A 13,374-nucleotide genomic window follows, 5' to 3' on the forward strand; every position below is an offset into this window, starting at 1 on the left:
AAAAGCTCCTTTTTTTCAGGACTGCTGGCAATAAAGGCAGACTTGCTAAAGGAATTTCCATGTAAACACACATTTAGTAAGAGCTTTATTAATGTATCAATTCTTTATTGCATTTAGTATTTCATCATATGTTTACAGGACCAAGATACTTTTATTTTGAAGCGCACTTCCTCTTAGTAGCAGCATCTGTGCGTACAAGTGCATTTGTCCCGACCAGGGATAACCTTCTCAACCTTCTCCTCCCAATTCCCTTATCTCCAAACAGGAACTGCATCTTCAATCTCTTTGTTTTCACTTATATAGTCATCATAACAATGCAAACAAGACTTTGAAAAATGTCTTCCATCCCCTCTTGTCATAAAGAGTTTGAAAGCTAACCAAACTTTGAAACATCCTAAACAGGGGACATTTTTGATGCTCTGCTCAAGATTTTTTGCTGCAGGACTGATGAAGTAGAGAATGACCACCATAAGCTTAAAACAGCACTGGTTGTATTTAATGAGACCAAATTAATCTGCCTCCTCCCTTCCGAAGATACTGCTCAAGGTGCTGCTTGATCAACTGCAGAACTAGGAAAAATATTAAAAGAATTGCAATTCCTCCTTCGGATTTTTATAAGCACTCTTTCTGAATGTTCTTTTATTCAGTTACTCTCTAATATCAGCAGAGTATCAGTGATGATGCACATCCCCCACACCAGCTTAATTAAATCATACATTCAATTCATCGAGTATTCCACTGTTCCCAAAGAACTACAAAATATCTCTTCTTTAGTAGATAAAGAGGAATTATTGCCTCATGGGACAAACACCAGCTGATTGAATCACAGAATAAGTCTTTGCAACTGACTTGGATATTAAATACATTCTAACACAGACATCTTGCTAAAATACTTTTTCCTCTTCCTTTTTAAAAAAAAAAACTTATTTTTTCATGCCTAAACCTCTCTTCCAGTTTCACCTTCAAATGACCCAAGAAAAACTCCAGCAAATCACAAGTAACTTTTTTGTCTCCTGATTAAAGAGTCACCCTCATGTGCTGTGGCCATTCCAGGGATTCTGTGCAACAGTGCAGTGGGTGCAGCATCACTGGCTGTGCAAAGGAGGCATGGCAGGAATTCCCTCCTTGGAAATGCTGCCTCTTGGGTTCTTAAGAGCATTTTGACCCTTTCCCCTTACTTTCCATAGGCAGAACTGAACCGATCTATTTTTGTGCTGCTTTACTTCTTAACAGCCACTTTCTCTAGATCTGACAAGTTGGAGCACCGTGCCTGATCAGATAATGAATGTTTACATGTGACAGTCAGTGTTTCCAAACTGCTCCATTGTTCCCAGCAGCAGGGAAGCCCTGATGCCCATCAAGACAAGAAAGCAACAGGAAAGGAAGGAAGGATTTCCTGCCTGGCAAGAGCAGTGCTGTTTAAATCAGAGATGGAGTTAACCACCCATTCAAACATATGCACACGAAACACTGACACAGATTGCCTGGATCTGTGCCTTGCACAGGATTACCAAATCTCAGTGAACCTTGTTTAATGAAACAGGGTGAGATGATTCCATAGTGTTGGCAACATGGCAGGCAAAGGAATGATCACTGACTGTTCTTTGTTTGCTTGTCCCTCTGGAAAAACATCCATTCTGTTGCCATCCTCTGCCCCCATGCAGCTCTTTGAAATCCCTTGAGAGATTCATGGGGAAAATTTACAGCCTGGCCGTCATGTAGATTATGGTTGCTTGGCTGATTAGAGAAGGGTTTGTATTTTATTAATAATTGTGTTTATCCTCAGCTTTTGGGTTTGTACCTCCAGCAGGAGTAGGTTTCCTCTTTGAGTTCACACCTGGTGCCATCAGTGATGCTTAGGCACTTGACAACATGGTAGATGTGAAGATCTGCTGCAAAATCTGAGGGATCTCTTTGGTATCCATGGCAATAAAAGACCGACCTGCTGGCAGTGTCCTCTGCAGCCTAAGGAGCAGAATGAGGGACAAGAAACAATTACCACCTCAAATTATCTTCCCTACCAGAGGACAGGATTCCTCACATTGCTGTCACCATGCAGTTAAAGGTTTGGAAAGCAAGAAAGGGAGAAAACACTGAGGGCGGGTAGGGCACAGAGTTCCTTTCAGCAACACAAACGAGAGTGTTTCCAGAAATTTCTATCCTTGTCCTCTTTCTGACATACCAGAACCCCATTTTGATCAAGATACCAGTGATCCCATGAGGCATCACCACAACTGGTTTGCTAAGGACAGCTACAGATTTACACTGGAAATGAAGATACTTATCCTAAATTGACTACTATGAACCCACAGCTCTTTCAGTTCAACAAATCCAATGATTCTAGCAGTGGTCTTTGTATTTCTTCTTTGATATCACTGCAGATAACACAGAAATGTATTCTTCTGCCAATATTAACCTGACACATTTTTATTCACAGCTTAACCCAACCTTAAAAGTCAAACTAAATGCATGTTACAAACCTCATCTCCCTCATGTCCAGTTAGCAGGCCTGGGATTTTTTTTTTTCTCTGCTTTTGACATGAGATTTTGCTCTACACTGTTCCTCCAATGCTAAGTAAATTCTCACTTTTAAAATTAGTTGTAAAAAAAAGCTGCAACAGAGAATTCCCTTCTTCCCCCACGGCAGTTACAGGAAGGCTTTGTCTAATTCTGCACTTCCACATACATAGAAATGCATTTCAGTGACAGCATTGTGTGCATTTTCCATACGCAGTGAACTAGGCCATTATAAGATCTCTTACACAGCAGGATATGGTCAAAGATTTTTTTTTCTTTTTTTAATTTCTATCAAAAGTAAAGAGACTTTCTGTAATTGCAGTCTTCCAGAATGGAGTCTGTTTTGATGAATAACACAGCTCTGATGTACAGACCTGCAGCCACAACTCACAGTGTCTGTGCAGTTGTATCTTTCAACCCTTTACTGCTTGAGCACCAAGTCCCTTTCAGATTTTTCTCACTCTCCTGTAGTTGAGAACTCAAACTGAAAAGACACTTGATATTTGAGGCTATACCAGCTTTTTGCTGCAGGTACTGGTTCTCAGTGGACGTGGAACATGGAAGAACACCTGGCACAGCATTTTATATTTTCCCCCTTGTGCTCAAACATTTTAAAGTGAAATTATGTAGTAGAACTAAACTTAGGCATATTGTCTCAGACATTCCAAAGAATTTATGTCTCTAACACAAGGGGAGTATCTGAGTCAAATTTTTGGCTGTTTGGAAGACCAATTAAGACCAGCATCTTTTGTTTTAACCTCTTTTCTTAGGCCTACGCACACTGGAACCATATACTGGGCAATAACAAATGCACCACATCTCTATTATGATTACATGGTGTCACAACATAAGGGTATAGTGCACATCCTGCAGCAGGAGGATGGAATCAGCTGCTCCCTTTGGATGCACAGGACTATTCTGAACTTGCTGGCTATAAGGGATGTCTGCAGGATCCACAAGCCAATCTCTTCCCGACTCAATTCAGAAGCTACAGCTTCACGCCAGTACATTTATAATGATAATGGTAAGAAAAAATGAGTGAAAAGTCGGATATGACCCATCAATATGCACTTGCAGCCCACAAAGCCAATTGTACCCTGGCTTTCTTTCATCAAAAGCAGCACAGCCAGCAGGGTGAGTGAGGGGATTCTGCCCCTCTACTCCACTCAGGTTGAGACCCCGCCTGGAGTGCTGTGTACAGCTCTGTGGTCCTCAGCACGGGAAAGACATGGACATGTTGGAGACAAAAATCGTCAGCAGGATGGAGCACCTCTGCTATGAAGACAGGCTGAGAGGTTGCTCAGGTTGCTCAGCCTGGAGAGGAAAGTCTAGGGAGGTCTTATTGAGGCTTTTCAATAAATACGCGGGGCTCATAAGGACATGGTGAGAGTTTTCACCAGGGCCCATAATTATAGGATAAGGTGTAGCAGTTTTAAACTGGAAGAGGGTAGATTTAGATTGGAGATATGGAAGAAATTTTTACAAATGAGTGCCCTGGCACAGATCATCCAGAGAAGTTGTGTTTGCCATATCTCTGGCAAAGTTCAAAGTTGAGTTGGATGGGGCTTTGAACAATGTGTTCTAGTGAAATATGTCCCTACTCATGGGAGGAGGGTTGAAATAGATGGTATTTCAACGTCCCTTCCAACCCAAACCATTCTATGACTTTATGATACTATGACCAACACCACAGTTCTCCTACAGTGGAGAACAACAGCATGGGCTGTTGTTAAAAATAAAAGCATAATTTAGATTTATGCTGAATGAAAGCAAACAGTACTAGGCATAAACCAAACGCGCTTACCTATCTGCCTGGTCTCCCAAGGATCCTATAAATATGGCGAAAGCATTGACTTGAGTGTTGGTGGTCAAGACCTGTGCAAACCTTGACGGCTGAATTCCGTAACGCTCAAGATTTGCATCACTTAAGACGATAACGAAATACTCATCGGCCTCCTCCTTGGCGATTTCCCGAATGGCATGTTCTGTCCCTTCTAAGGTATGGTCTCCACTCATGCAGAACTGAGCGTGGGCATGCATGGTCTGTGTGCACAGCATAACCACATGGAAACACGTAAGATGACTTTAGGAACAAGCATTCATTTCAGCTAGCACAGGAGGGAGTAAATACTCAGTACCTCTATATTAGGGGATCCATCAGAAATGCTCCAGATACAAAAGAAGATGCAGCTTTTTGTACATAATATGTCATATTTTAAGACAGGCAGCACTTCTTAAAAACACAGTCAAACAATCAAAACCCACACAGGGTTATTAGACTGTGCCTTAGGGAAGGTAAAATACTTTGGTCAGCTGCAGTTTGAATAGATACATTCCTATGTATTTTAGGAACAGAACAAGGCTTAGTTTCCTAATGCTATGTATGGCTCCTGCATGTTCGTCATTTGCACTGGACTTCCAAATCCTAGTACTGTCTTAGTTATTATCAAATATCTGATTCCTGACAGTGGCAGTCACATTTAAAAATTATAAAACATTTTGTTTGATTTATTACAAAGTAAATACACCATATTAATTGAGGAAGCTGTTTTCTATGTAGAAGGCCAGGAATTTTAGATGTTACTAAATCAGCTTCTTCTAATCAAAGGAGCTATTTTAAAAATCATTTTTGAAGGAAGCTCAAATACATACTTCTAGCCTATCAAGCTGCAAACCTGGTAAATCCTACAATATACTCAATTTTTCTTCATCCTACTACAGAAAAAAATTTGGTGAATACACTCACCTTGCCATTGTGCTTTAACATGTTTTCAGTTTAGCATTGACACATTTTCCCAATGCTACTGTGATGCATAACTTCTTGAAGGTACCAGACTAAATCACTGACCTGGGATCCCTCTACAGTTTTGAATGAGTCACTTATTCACTAAGAATATCACATGATTTGGGCACAGCTATCTGTATCACTGCACAATCTTTGGAACTTCCCCTATCCTTTGACAGGTAGTCAAAATGACATGTTTAGGGTGCAGCACTCCAGAATAAGCCATACCCAGCTTCTACTATTTTGGCAGAATTTGTTTTCTACCATGTCTCTGAAAGGCCCTGTTTCAATTTTATGCAAATACACAGATTTTTGCTTTCTTGTATTTATTTTACCATCCTCATGTTTTTCATTCTGTCAGCTGCCTACAATTTTATCTTTGCAGTCATAAAATCCTTAATTACCAGCATCACATATCAGTAGGATTTACCTTAAGAATCTCCAATCTTTGCTTATTGTTCTTGGGAACTTTGTCACTCCCAACCAAGGCAATGTTGAAGCCATCTCCTGAATGTCCAACAATGTCGTACTACAAGAAAGAAACATCATCAGTCACCTGTAAGTCACAAATGGCCCGTGGCTCACAATGGCATAAGACAGATCAAAGGCAATTTGCAATTTTCAACAAAAGACCTCAACTGTTCCCTTTTTCTGTTTATGAGCTGCTTAAGGGAACTACTTGCAATTTCTCACTGACACGAAAACATAGGAAAGAATTGCTAAATAATGAAATGAAGGAACAGTTCCTTATTTCCATGGTTTGTTTTTCACATCATCCCACCAACTACAGAGCAGTGATGTGGAGTATCAAGATCTTGCCCTCTCACATTGTCCATGTATTTATTTTAAAGCAGCAATTTTCATTCTCTTGAGTCTGACAAACAAGAAGCACATTGTTTGAGAGTAGCTCCTTGTTTGATGAATCTTTTTGGTGACCTCATTCTGCTCCAAAAAAAAAAAAAAATTACAAGTCCCCTTTCTTGAAAATCAGCACTCCTTATTTTTGTGCATAATAGATCAAAGCTACTGCTGAAAGTATGTAGAGGAGCGAATTCCAAGAGCCCCTGTATGTTTTCAAAGGAGATGGTGTGCACATCATTCTCCTGTGAGATGCTGCAAAACTGACATGTAGAACAACAGTAGTTCAAATATCCTGTTGAACAAATAACACAATATTGCGAAGGCCTCTGTTTTATGTGAGAGCTTCCTTGTTGTTACATGAAAACCAAGGCAAGCTGAGTTATGGCAAGGTCCTGACCTGCCCTTTGTGTTGTGAATGTGGCAGTCACCCTGGGGAGAATTCATGAGCAGGACAAAAATGGATTTAAGAGCTGTCTGCACCAAGTAAGAGAGCACAGTGTACAGAATCTGAGCCCAGAGAGACGTGAGCTGGCATTTCTTCAGCATGAACATGCCTGGATTTTCCCCTGCCTAGCTGGCACAGATCTGCCTTTACTTGACAGGGAGCCCTAATGCAGTATTTTACCTTTCTGTTTCCTTTTTTTCAAGTACTATTACAGGTTCCTGCTGGGTTCACCATCCCTAATTCCCACATAATAATTTGGTAAAAGGCAGGCCTATTCCTCAAAGTTTTTCTATCTTTTCTTACCTATTGAAAGACACTTTATTTGGTATAAGTCAGGTCTTAGAGAGAGGAGAAATGGCAGTCTTTACAGACAAAGTTCTTTTGGTTTCCACATCACAAATTTGCTTAAAAATATATAAAAAGAAAGCTAGAGCAGCTGTAACAACACTTTAAAAGGTGACACCTCGCTCTGTAAAAGAGCAAATGTGCCACATACTGTAAATTATTTCACCCAGGGTCAGACCATTTTGTGACAGCCCCACATAAACCAGACTTCCTTCCCCTAAGAAATCTTTATATAATCTAGTCCTCACACAATCTCATTTCTTTCTGCTCTATTGGATTTTCCCATTTCTGCTCTCCTCAGCTCTCACATGTCTAGTATTTGCTACCCAGCCTCATGTAAAGCTTTCAAACTGCCACATGCTTTCTCTACAAAACCTGTTTCTTATCACCAATAATGTTTCAGACTCTTTCTTGATGGATATGAACACATGGCAAATGAAAATATACAAATTTTGAGAATAATGCTGAGGTTACATTCAACATACTTCCTAAATAAAACAGGAATATATCCTGTTTAATAAAACCTGTACCATGCACAAGGAACGTGTGCATGAGTATTGTTTTAAAAATTAGAGACTATTTAAATCAGAGGAACTAAATAGAGCAGAGGTTTAATGAAGCAGAAAATATACAGCGCTCGTGGTTCTTATGCAATGTCAGAAATGCCCACACATCTTCAGGGCAGGCTCTTAATTATGAAACCTTGCACATCCTCTGCTGAGCAGATTTGCATTCGGTATCACTTTGAAATCAACAAACTACGTAAAGCAAAATGCTGCCATTCTCCTGTGTAAAAAGGCCGATCCCTTCATAGAAAGCTCCTTCCTGGCTTCATGGATGTCTCCCACCGGCTGTCTTTGTGTCAGCTCTGCCATACTGAGTTCATGGGAATAGGCCAAACCTTGCTGTTTGGGAATATCCTTACGGTTCTTGACACACACCATTAACAGAACAAGCTTTCATTTCAACCAGTCTGAGTTTAAACTCTGTGACAGCCTGTATAAGGGGAATTGCTGTATCTCCTAGATGAAACACTAGATGTTGACCCTACAGTAGGGCCCCTCCACATTCTTGCACAAGGTGGGAACAGACAACTTGGTTACAGGCAAGGCGAGGCTGAAATGATCTGAGCAAACTACTGCAGGCACAGAAAGGCATCCACCTGAGAACATCATGTCCTGTCTGCTCCCTGCTCAGAGAGCTGCTTAGTATTCTTTGTGTGTGCCCATGCATGCACTCGATATGCATGCTTATCTTTAACAGATGTTATCAGTTTCCTTGTTTCTTCGCTGACAGCTTACTATGCTATTTGTGATTTTAAAACGTACGGTGAGGCAGCAGGGAAGAAGTAGTTATTTGATTAATCCTGACTGCTGCATTCTGGGTCAAGTAGGGCCTCCTGAAAAACAGAGTGAGGGCTTGCTGTGCGGGGGGAAAAGAGGCTCTGTGGTCAACAGCCCTCGTGCACTGGTCCTCATGGTCCTCTGATCCCTCTGGAAGCCAAGCCAAGGACCAGGAGTAGCCAAAATCTAATGAGTGTGAGCTTGCTTTTGAGAAGCTCAGCTCCCCAAACTTTGAGGTTGGATGAGTTCACAGCAAGGGAATGCAGCTGCACTGACTTGGATTGACTTAAATCAACATAAGACTGCAGGCTGGGAGACCATCCCTGGGCGGGGGATGGGAGTAGGCTCACAGAAAAGATCTACAGGTGACAGAAGCGAGGTATTTGCCCAGCAGAATGTATGGAATCTGTCAAAATTTAGGAAAAGAGTTTGGGAGAGGAGAAAAACTGGAGCAAAGAAGCTCACTCTGAAATGGAAAATAATTAAAATCTCTTTCTTGCAGTAAATTATTACTGCCGCTTCTTTTATGTTCTAGTAAACGAACTCTTAGTGATTTTGTATTATCTTGGTGTACTTATTGTAAAGAAAAGGTGCAGACAGCTCCACAGTCCTGGTCAACTGGGAACACCAACACATGCAGGTGCATGCAGACTTTGTCAAAACCAGTTTCCTTCCTTTGCAGCAGCTAAAGATGAGCACAGAAGAAGGGCCTGTGAAAAGCAAGGATCAAATCTGATGCTATTTTCCCTATAAATTCTCTATGGAGGATTTATGTGGATGGAGTTACAAGTGAGAGAAAAGCCATGATACAATCTTACTTGCAACTGACTTTGGTTTTGTTTTACAAAATTGCAAGCAAAGGCTCTCAGGACAAATACAGCAGCAAAATACATTTGCCGTGGTACAGCTTAATCGAAATAATAGATTATTGTGGTATACAGGAGCTTGTTTTCCAATAGCCTCAGGTACACTGAGACAAGGAGTCCTCTATTCAGGGTACACAACATGTAAACATGTATCTTGAAATAGCATCATTTTGTTGGTTTCTTTCCATAGGGAAAGGTTAAAACAATCTCTTTTCCACTGTCACATTTTGCACTGAATGGATAGTTGCTGCTGCCTAAAACGGGTAAAATGGAAGACTTTGTCTTCTGCAGCTGCCATGCCAAAAGGTTTCATTTCTGAAGGCATTTAAAAAGCTGAAAGAAGATGTGTGCTGAATGTAAAAGGCAGTGTGAATTAGGCTCTGCTGGAGGGCTAGATCTTTATAAATTCATCTCGTCTTTGGACAACATTGAACATTCTATTTTTCTGAATTTATTTCAAACCTTTTGTTTATTATTTAAAAGAAACTATTATGCCAAACGTGGACCATTTCTTCTTTTCCTGAATTAGCAGCGTTGCCTCCACAGTAAATTTTATAAACACAGAATGCTAAAAGAGGCATATAAAAACTTCAATTCCTCTTTAATATAGCTATAAATAACAATTCAGGATTTTCCTACCAGTTACATAATATGCTATTTATTGGGTCACAATATTTTTAAGGCTCCATAAAATTGCTGTTGGATAATTTACTGGACATGCCTCCTCAATCTGCCATAATATGTGCAAATCATGGTAATCGGGGATGATATAAAAACATACAGTTTGTGACAGACATAGTACTACTTCAGATAAAAAAGAGAATAAACTGCTCTTCTGCGCATTTTCAAACAATTGGCACTTAAAATGGGCTATTCAGAAGATGAGCCTCCTGTTTTCCCCTTGACAAGGAATAATTCACTATCTGCATTTATGGGAAATGCAAGTAGGGCAGATGTCCCACATGAGCATAAAAAGCTGAAAAATACCTGCTGCACTTGTCTGACTTTATAAAAGGTAACTTTATTACCTGCTTGGTGCTGTCACATACCCAATACTCACCTCTTCTGTATAAGAAGGCAAGAAGAAACTATTTTCTACCTTCACTCAGTGCTGTTAAGATCATCAGACAGTCAACATCATCCCTGATACCAAGTGGCACCACCCATGGGGAAAGCTCAAGCTGGGTAGGATAAAACAGCCAAGGAAAAGCCAGAGCATCTGATTAATTCACAACCGTATTTAGCAGAGAAGTAAACCAAGCAGCATCAGGAAAGTCATCCTGAGCAAAAGCCAGGAATTGCTTTTCAAAGTCTGCACTGCAGTTAGATAGCTGAAGAGAACTTTACTATGTAAATCTCCTTTGCTCAACAAGCTAGATGATCCCTTTGGTTCAACACCTATTTTACAAGATACCCCTCAAATTTGCAGCATATGCTGTTGTGAGCCATGCAGATGGGGCTACAACAGGAACAGATAACAGAAGGCATATCTGAAGGCCAAAAAAGGCCTTTATTTTTCTAAAACCAGGGAAAAAGAGAATAAGAAAAAGGAAGAAAGAAAAAAATTATAAACTGCAGATTTTCAATTGCACACTACACAGTTGTGTGTTCTTTTTCAAAAGGCTTCTCCCTTAGATATGAGAAATGTATGCTATTTTTGCAGACATACCAAACCTTCAGCTTTGTCCTGAGAAAAATCAGCAGCATCATGCAAAGTGTCAACAGTTGTACAGAACGGAGTCAGGGATATTTAAGAAAAAAAAAACCACTGCCTTTCCTTCTCTCTGAAGCCTGACCATAGATTTTAAAATCTCAGAACTGAAGAGAGTTTGTAATGATCTTAATTAATCCTCCACAGTGTACTGTCTGCATGTCTAGTTCTACATGCCATTCCTTTACCATGCACTTGAGTGTTCTGGGCTCTCAGCTTTAGAGCTGCACTGGAAATAAGGACAAATGGTTATCTGCCATTGTGCTATATCCTTCTCCAGTGTTATCGTTTTCTAAGCCATTTTCCTCAGCTGTGTGAATGTAACATAATTTATTGTTTAAAATAAGAGCATAATGAACAATTGTCCCCTGGTCACCAATTCTGTGTTAGTCAAGATTTTATTGGCTCCTTGATTTTTATCTCCTCCACACTGAGCTGTTCTTACTAAGTGACTTGTTTAGTTATTTAGTCATTCCTTGTACAGGGGCACTTCCACAACTTTGCAATCTTTGTTACCCTCTTCTTTTTCAGTGCTACAAGAATTTTTGTGAGATGGGGGAGCAAAATTGCACATATTACTCCTAATGTGAATGCACTATGGATGTTTATAGCAACATTCTCATGCATTCTCCTTTTTTCTCTCTTCTTTTGTAATAGTTTAGAACATTCTGTTAGCTTTTTTGATAAGAACCACACAACATAATTACAAGACATCTTTGTTGGGCACCAGTCTATAGCTGGGAGTGAGGCCTAACAGAAAGCTGAGACTTTCTCAGTGTGTATTTAAAATCAAAATTCTTTTCTTCCACCTGCCACACTTTACATCTAAAAGCACTCAACATGACCCACCATTTAATTTCCCAGTCATCATTTATGTCCAGGTCCTTCTCCAGCTTCTTACAGCTGGATTTCCATTCTTATTTTCTCAAATAACTTCACATAATTAGCAACTTCTGTCACCTCAGTATTCATCCCCTTTAACAGATCACTTAGAGATATACAGAACAACATAACAGCATGGACCCTGGCACAGATCCCAACACAGCTCCACCACTGACCCACTAAAAAATGACCAATCAGTTTCCTATATTTTTAGCATTCTTTTCTTTCTCTTAAGGATTTTCCTTTTATCCCCAAGTCTCTGACGAGGGATTTTGTCAATTGCTTTTGGCCAAGGAGCCTTTAGAATCACTACCAACCAACCAACCAACCTTGCTTGTCACACACATATAGATACCTTACTTGGCTTTACAAAACCATGTTGACTACACCACAGTTTATGATATTTATCCTTGTGCCCATTACTTTTCTGTGTGGATGATCCTGCATTTTGCCACAGTGTGTTGCTCAGATATGCCTGATTTACCAAGCTACACAAATCATGCTGTATAATTGCACTGTCACTGTAAATATTTGTCCTTAACTTTTCTATTATCAGTGAACAGGAGATACACGAACAGCAGAACCAGTAAAACCCTGATTTCCAATTATTTTTTAAATTACATTGAACTCCCACATGGCTTTTCTGGGCTAAGATAGAAGTTTATGGTTACAGCACTTTCCTCCAATAGGATTAGAATATTTTTATTATGTTTCCAGGAATGCAGTGACTTTGGGATCAAAACCATATTTTCAAACCAAAATTTGTTTGAAATTCTGCAGCATGCTGTGTTTAAGAAAGTTTAAGGGCATGAAAGCATTACTGCCAAAGAAGATGGTAGCACATGTCTTGTTTTCTTAGGAAAAAACATAATGCCTGTCTCCTTTTATAGACTTTTCTCTTGAAAAATAGAAGTGTGCATGATTGTACTTTAGAAGACGTTCTAAAAGCACATCCTTGATTTTGTACATGAGATTCTGTGGAAGAACAGAAACCTGTAGAATTATGTTGTTGGAGGAACAAGGTGAAGCAGGCCTGAGTGAGTTGATCTGGACTAAGTTTCTATTAAATTTGCTTAGGAGATTCTACATTTTATTCAGATGTATTTTGATTCTTATGTTTGATATGCCCTTCAGCAAAGGTAGTGGATCTGTGGATTCTGTTCATCCATTAAACACAGGGTATGTCCAGACTTAACTGAAGACTGCCATTCCTGCCTTCTTTATGGCTAAAATAACATGGAATAGACTTTGTTTAGGCTTACTGAGACAAAAGGAGTATTACACTTATTTACATTTAATTTTCAGGCTACCATTAAATAACATTTGGAACCTAGTATGTTTCAGTACAAGAAATTATTTCTTAGTTTTAGTTAGCTAGAAGAGAGAAGGGACAAAGAAGTCTGGTCTCTTCCCATGACCAAGTACTGCTGTGTGCACTCTGAGTGGATGGAAGGACGTGGTATCTCTGCATGTCCTGAAGCTCATATTTACTTGTGTTTTGTAGGCTTAAGTGTTTCTTCTCAAAGAAACAGATAAAACCAGAAAAAAACCCCAGCAAATCTCACTCAATCAAAATCTTAGATTGAATACTCCCCTGTTGAAATGTGTAATGTTTCTTA

General features: G+C 39.8%; 1 protein-coding gene across 1 annotated transcript in view; it reads right to left on the reverse strand.

Annotated features, from left to right (window-relative positions):
• Window positions 1-906: 906 nt before the first annotated feature.
• The window catches only part of VWA8 (von Willebrand factor A domain containing 8), a 179,197-nt gene continuing 166,729 nt past the window's right edge, over window positions 907-13,374 (reverse strand). Inside the window, exons 43-45 of the mRNA XM_058826255.1 lie at window positions 5,733-5,831; window positions 4,322-4,560; window positions 907-1,965 (exon numbers count right to left, since the gene is read on the reverse strand). Coding sequence (XP_058682238.1) covers window positions 1,857-1,965; window positions 4,322-4,560; window positions 5,733-5,831 — 447 coding nt within the window. The 3' untranslated portion in view covers window positions 907-1,856. The remainder of the gene's footprint in view (window positions 1,966-4,321; window positions 4,561-5,732; window positions 5,832-13,374) is intronic.

This window comes from Poecile atricapillus, chromosome 1, assembly GCF_030490865.1.
Source record: "Poecile atricapillus isolate bPoeAtr1 chromosome 1, bPoeAtr1.hap1, whole genome shotgun sequence".
In the NCBI taxonomy this organism is placed as follows: Eukaryota; Metazoa; Chordata; class Aves; order Passeriformes; family Paridae; genus Poecile; species Poecile atricapillus.